The following is a 7006-nucleotide window of genomic DNA, read 5'->3' as shown; positions in this document are numbered from 1 at the left end:
ATGGGAAGATCAGAGAAGGATAGAGATCTGGAACGTCTGATGCCGGTGGGAACCTTAGCCGTTGATGTAACAAAGATCAACGGCTCCAAATCTTCAGATCAATCTCCCTCACCTTCTTCCCCCTCCTCTCATCACTCCGCCAAAGAGGTCTTTTCTCTCTCTATATATCACCGATGGATCTAGAATTGAAATTCTATAGGTTTAGATATATTACGTATTGCAATTCTAATAAGTTCTTGCTCAAATTTAAATTCTGCATTGAAAGTACTGAGCTCAGATGATCCCGTTGATACCACAATATATTCTAATCCGCCCCTATCTATCACATTATACACGTGCATGTGGGAAGCTTAGGTTACATGAGAAAATGCAGGGTTTTAGAGCCGAATTCGGTATTTAAATATTAAATACTATGGGATTGATTTTGTGTTTTTTTAGCACTAGATTGATCGTATAATTTAGATAATGGGTTCAGAATTTAGTATGTGCTAAAATATAAGAAGTAATTTTTCACATAGACTTATTACAAGATCAAAACATATATATATATATATATATATATATATATTTATACTACATGTTAAAAATATTGAATTCAGTTGAATCTGTCGTTAGAACACTATAGAGCTTGAGATTTGGGAGGAAAAAAAAAGGAGCACTTGAATTTACATATCATGATTAATAGGATTTAACTTATACACACGTAGAGTGGTTTAACCTGTTATAGTTTTCTTGTTTTACGTTACTAATTTCACTTTTTTTTAATGATTATTTGTAGTTTTTTTTAAGTGACGTAATAATGCAAAGCATCGATCTTCATTAAAGTGAGTGCAGCTAATTTTTTGTTTAGTTTTCACCTTTGTAGGCATTTGGCAAACATATTCATAGCTGGCTTTCAAAAAAATTTGTGAGCGGATGGTTAGTTTCCTTCTACTCTAGATTCCCTTTTTTTAATAATCTGTTTTTAAACTGTGTTCAAGTAAATCAGAAAATAGAAGTAAACTGAAAAACAGAAAATAGAAACTTTTATTAAGAAAAATATTTAAGACCACAAAATTCGTTGTACTTAAGAAATTTAATCGTACGATATTCATGCCAACTTATGTGCACCTCCACCCACGACCGATAGGTCCTGGGTTTGAGTCACACTGGAGGGGAAGTGTGGAAACACTATAAATCCTCCAAAATGGGGGTAAAAAAAAAAAAAAAAAAAAAAAACTTATGTGCACCTCCACTAATTCTTCAAAAAATATCTATACATTTTTTGTTTTCTTACTCTTCATAACAAATGTAACGTCGCAATTTTTGAGTTTGACATTGAAACAACAATATTTCCAGTTCAAGAGAACTAACTAATTTTCTTTGTTATAATAATCCAAATCCACTGGAACCGTGTTCACATGCATGGTGTGAAAGTTAATTTTGTTCTTTCACAATGTAGGTTTCTATATCATCTTCAAGTTACTATACAATATAATTGAGTTTACAATTGGATATTCATAGATATTTTATAAATTTCATAATATATATACAAAATATGACTAGTACGTAAAAGCTACTTAATTCTCATGATTCTGTTGGTTCTCTTCTAAATTATTTGCCCCTACAACAAATCCTAAGCTAAACTAAATGGTTGGAAAATCGTGTTTATTTTTACTCAAAAGAGAAAAAGAACATCTTATTTATGAGATGATTTAGTCTTATCTTATGATTTTACTCAAAGAGAAAAAAACATCTTTGTTATTGATGTGATTCTCACATTGTTTTGCAGTGTCATTTTATTTCCCATAGCCATAACTTTCTACCTCACATGGAAGCTCATTAATTTTGTGGATGGCTTCTTTTCTCCAATCTATAATCATCTTGGGATCGATGTATTTGGTCAGTATATTAGTTTCCTATTTTTTGATACTCTCATAATTCTAAATTCATGTCACCTAGTTTGATTTAATATGAAGTTTAAGAAAGAAAAATTAAGAAGACTTTTGAAATGTGTAGTTTTAATCTTGTCATAACATTTGTGTGTGGCTATAAAAACTTCATAACAAGTATACAATGAAGAGTTTAAAGTTAAATTTCTTCGGAATATAATTTTTTTCTTGTATTAACTAATAAGGAAATAACGACACATAGCACCCAAATGTGTGACCTAGTGGTCAATAAAGTGGATCGAGAACCATGATGTCTCAGGTTCAGTTCCCTGCAAAGACAATAACACTAGGTGATTTCTTTTCATCTATCCTAACCTTAATATACAAAATTATCGGATATCTGTTACTAGTGGGAGGCGATAAATATCCTGTGGAATTAGTTAAAGTGTTACCTGGTGCTAGGGCTGTACAGGGCAAATCGATAAACCGCACCAAACCGACAAATCGAACCAAATCGGAAAAAAACCCGACTAGTGGTTTGGTTTGACTTGGTTTGGTGTTTGAAAAAAAAAACCGACCATTATAGGGTTGATTTGGTTTTAACTAAAAAAAGTCAAACCGAACCCAAACCGATCCGATTATAGATATACACTTTAAAATTATGTTATACATAAAAATATTTATTAATATGTAATTTATAAATATTTTTAATTTTTTTTCATAATTTTTGTTTTCTTTCTTACATTTAGATTTGGACTTGAGAAACCCATCTAAATAATATAAAAAAAACCCACCTTATAAAGTTATATTATAAAGTTAAAACTTCAAACAGTGTTCTGCCTCCATCTTATATGTAGATATTTTGTACTAGAACTCTTTTTAAGAAGCACTGCTCTGTGCTTTTTATTAGATACTATGAAAAATCCGAGAAACCCGAAAAAACCCGAAAAACCCGAGAAAAATTGATATCGAAAAACCCGACTTTTATTGGTTTGGTTTGGTTTATAGATTTAATAACCCGACACAAATGGTTTGATTTGATTTGTAAAAAATCCGAACCAACCCGATCCATGTACGCCCCTACCTGGTGCCTTTTGGCGAGAGGTGATATCCCCTGGATTGGTAGATGACATGTTTTTCATGGAATTACTTGTTTTGAGGATAGAAATTTTTTTATGTTTAATAATTTTTTTTAATGTTTTTATGAACAAGTATTGTGTCTCTCATAACTATATCTCTTAACAATTTACAGGTCTTGGATTTGTGACATCCTTAATTTTCATATTCTTGGTTGGGGTGTCCATGTCCTCATGGTTAGGTGCTTCTCTTCTTAGTTTAGGAGAATGGTTCATCAAAAAAATGCCCCTCATGAGTTATATCTACACTGCCTCCAAGCAAATTAGTAGTGCAATTTCACCAGGTAATTAATTTCACCTTTTCTATAATTGAAAATTGATTCTCAACATTACAACTTCTATATATTTTCCCTGTCGGACCACCGTCTTGACCTCCTATCGAGCTACGTTACATACTGTACTAAACAAAATCCGCAAATGATATTTCTTTTTCAGATGAGGATTCACATGCCTTTAAAGAAGTAGCCATTATAAGGCATCCACGCCTTGGGGAATACGCGTTTGGCTTCATTACTTCGACCATTATTCTTCGTAAGAGCACAGGTGCCGAGGAACTCTGTTGTGTTTATGTGCCTACTAATCACCTTTACCTTGGAGATTTATTTCTTATCAATTCCAAGGACATTATGAGGCCCAGTCTCTCTGTTAGAGAGGGAATAGGTAAGAGTATAAACTTCCAACTTTCACAGGTATTTATGTTTGTTTGGTACGACACAAGTGATTTTTCATGGATTTTCAGAAAAGATTTTCCTGAAAATACCTTTCCGAAAGAAAAAAAAAACATATGCTTAATTTCGCCCATAAGTGAAAAGTCATTTCCCTCCTTTTTACTGAAAATGTTTTTCGGTAACCAAACACTACAAAAAATGACTTTAATCGTACCAAAACAATTACTACGATTTTTTTCATGAGGATGATATAGTGGCCGATTGTTCTTGTAAATGTTGCAGAAATTGTAATCTCAGGAGGCATGTCTGTACCCAAAATATTGACTATTGTAGATAAGCAATCCATTCTATCTCCAAGAGTTGGAAAATTTGCTGTTCCTCAGGTTTGATGATCTGCATTATCCATTCTATCTTTGATCTGCATGATCCATTTCAAATATTGGAATTGGAGAAAATGCATTTGATCATAAATGAGTTATTGTTAATATTCTTCAATAGATAGTCTACTTGTTAGAGGTGAAGCCAGAATTTGAAGTTTGTGACTTCGTAATTTTATTTCTTTTACGTTATTAAATTTTAAATTAATAATTTGTACATATTAAAATTCAATGGATATTTTGGATTAAAAATTACTATGTTTCGCCTAACCTTTATGACCCTGCTACCAGTGGATAATTATTGTAGCTCTGCTTTCCTTGACACCCTTATGAACAATGGTAAATGTGGGAAAATATTTATTTGTAACACGAACTAACCTGTGAATGAGTAAGAAATAAAACATACTGATTAGGATTTTGTCTTCTAAATCTTGTCCCTTCTTTCAAATTAATAATTCCTTTAATAATACTGAACTATGATGGACTTAAACAGAGCATACTTAACAATGAGGATTCATATAGTTGATTTTAACTTATACTTGGGATTGAGGCGTGGTTGTCATTGTTTAATATTATTTGTTTGTTATACTGAATTGCTGATTTTTAGAATTTACGTTTATAGATCGATTCTGAATTCTGAAAAAGATAGCTTATTCGATTTTGGTTGAACTAATTACACATATTAACAGGAGTTTTGTTGAACTTGTAGACAGGCTTGTAGCTCCACCCATGTTCACGCAAGAGCAGTTGCAAGCCCGTAAACATGAACAAAGTTTGTCGGACTCTTTCCAAAATCATTGGGTGTAATTTTCTGAAAGACTTGCCCTTCTACTCAAAAATAGTATACATGACATCATATCATATCATCATCATATATTATTAAAAATGGTAAGGTCCTAAATCCAAAGTTGAATTAGCATTTTGCCTTTTACTAAATTAAAATATGATTAAATATCTAATTAAATATTAATATTTTGATTATATAACGGCAGAAATTTGAAGAACAGCGGCTGCACTTTAATACTTTTAGTAGCTGAAATCATAAAACAAGGCTATTGGCATATTAAAATCCTTATTGTTAATATTCTTTTACTTAAATCATAAAACAAGTCTACTTCAGTTACAAGATAAGCATTATCCATAAAACAAACATACAATGCCACAACATTGGGGCATACTGTGTCCTCATCAGTCTTTAAACTGGATTTACCAGCAGATGGGGCATTTAAGAATGCACCACCATTGCAGCAACAAAATCAGCACCAGCAACTTCTCCGGGGGACGATTGTCAAGAATTTGGACAGTAGCTTTCACATAACATATTCCAATTTGAGGGTACATAGAAGTGAAATTGGTGTGTTTTCTTAAATAGTGAAGATAAACGTGAGCTGTACATATTGAAGAAAGAAAGAAGAAGAAGAAGAAAGAAGAAGAAGATGAAGACGAAGATGAAGAAGAAGAGAGAAGGAGCAGAGAACTGGAAGAGTAAAGTGAGAGAGGACAAAGATATTTTTATTCTTTTAGCTACTTCTTCTAATTACAATTAGTGTATATATATACACTATGTTATACTAGTTAACTGAAATTAGTTACACTAACAGTTTTAACAACTTGTTAGTTCCACTAACTAATTTCTGGTAAAATGACAATTCTACCCTCCAACTATTTAACTTCTCACAATACTCCCCTTCAAGCTAGGAGGTGCAAATATGTTCAAAACTCTTAGCTTGGATAGAAGATGTTCATGCTGCATCCTGGACAGTCCTTTAGTTAGTATATCTGCAGGTTGTTCTTGAGTAGATAGATAGTCCACCTTGATCAAACCTTGTTGTAGCCTCTCTCTAATGAAGTGACAATCTATTTCTATGTGTTTTGTTCTTTCATGATAGACTGGGTTTGCTGCAATTTGGATTGCAGCCTTGCTGTCACTGTAAACTTGTACTGGCAGCTCAATTTCAGCTCCTACTTCTTTCAGCATTCCAAGCATCCATACCAATTCTGACACAGTGGAGGCCATGCTCCTATATTCAGCCTCAGCTGAACTCTTTGAAACTGTTGTTTGCTTCTTGGCTTTCCATGAAACCAAGGATTTTCCAATCACAATCATGAACCCTGTTACAGATTTCCTAGTGAGTGGGCAGGAGGCCCAATCAGCATCACAAAAGGCAGTAATCTTGTGGTCTGGGTTGCTGGACAGTAGTATTCCTTGTCCAGGTTGCTTCTTCAAGTATCTTACCACTCTTAGTGTAGCTTCCATGTGGGATTTTTTTGGTTGACTCAGGAACTGACTTAGTGTCTGAGTGCTGAAAGCAATATCTGGTCTTGTCATATTGAGATATAATAGTTTCCCTATGAGTTTCTAATAACTGACCTGGTCTATTAGAGGATCATCATCTGCTTCTTGCCTTTTCTTCACATGTTGATCATACTCTCTTGATGTTAGTTTGACATTAACATCTATAGGTGTTCCTGCTGGTTTAGCTGCTCCCATTCCAACTTCTGCTATAAACTCAAGGGCATATTTTCTTTGATACATTAGTATCCCTTCTGTGGATCTTGTAAACTCAATTCCCAGAAAATACTTAAGCTTCCCTAGGTCTTTCATCTTGAAGGCCTTTTGTAGAGCCTCCTTTGTGTCTTCTATTAACTTCAATGAGCTTCCAGTGATCAGCATGTCATCCACATACACAAGTATAAGTATAATTTCTGTTTCTGATTTGCTGATGAATAGTGAGTGGTCATATTGGCTCTGTTTAAATTTAAGGGAGATAAGGGCCTCAGTGAGCTTATGATTCCACTGTCTTGGGGCTTGCTTAAGTCCATATAAGGACTTTGTCAGTCTACACACCTTCTCCCCTTGACTGACAAAACCCTGAGGAAGGTGCATATAGATTTCAGCATCAAGGTCCCCATGAAGAAATGCATTGAACACATCCATTTGATGGATGTGCCAC

The 7006-nt window shown here is 33.7% G+C and overlaps 1 protein-coding gene across 1 annotated transcript; it reads left to right on the top strand.

Moving 5' to 3' along the window:
- Positions 1-4064, top strand: LOC129904051 (protein LIKE COV 3-like). The gene is made up of 6 exons (XM_055979577.1): positions 1-147; positions 866-918; positions 1772-1881; positions 3124-3291; positions 3443-3667; positions 3958-4064. The coding sequence occupies exons 1-6, from the start codon at positions 1-3 to the stop codon at positions 4062-4064; spliced, it is 810 nt and encodes a 269-aa protein (XP_055835552.1).
- Positions 4065-7006: the final 2942 nt, after the last annotated feature.

Source organism: Solanum dulcamara, chromosome 9 (genome assembly GCF_947179165.1).
Source record: "Solanum dulcamara chromosome 9, daSolDulc1.2, whole genome shotgun sequence".
In the NCBI taxonomy this organism is placed as follows: Eukaryota; Viridiplantae; Streptophyta; class Magnoliopsida; order Solanales; family Solanaceae; genus Solanum; species Solanum dulcamara.
The sequence above is the reverse complement of the archived record's forward strand: the minus strand, read 5'-3'. Positions and strand labels throughout refer to the sequence as shown.

What these genes read in the sequence shown, in the direction of transcription:
- LOC129904051 (XM_055979577.1), top strand. Translation starts at nt 1, where the DNA reads ATGGGAAGATCAGAGAAGGATAGAGATCTGGAACGTCTGATGCCGGTG. An exon ending in CTCATCACTCCGCCAAAGAG is followed by an intron (nt 148 to 865) that starts GTCTTTTCTCTC and finishes TCACCTTTGTAG; the next exon opens with GCATTTGGCAAACATATTCA. An exon ending in TCTTGGGATCGATGTATTTG is followed by an intron (nt 1,882 to 3,123) that starts GTCAGTATATTA and finishes AACAATTTACAG; the next exon opens with GTCTTGGATTTGTGACATCC.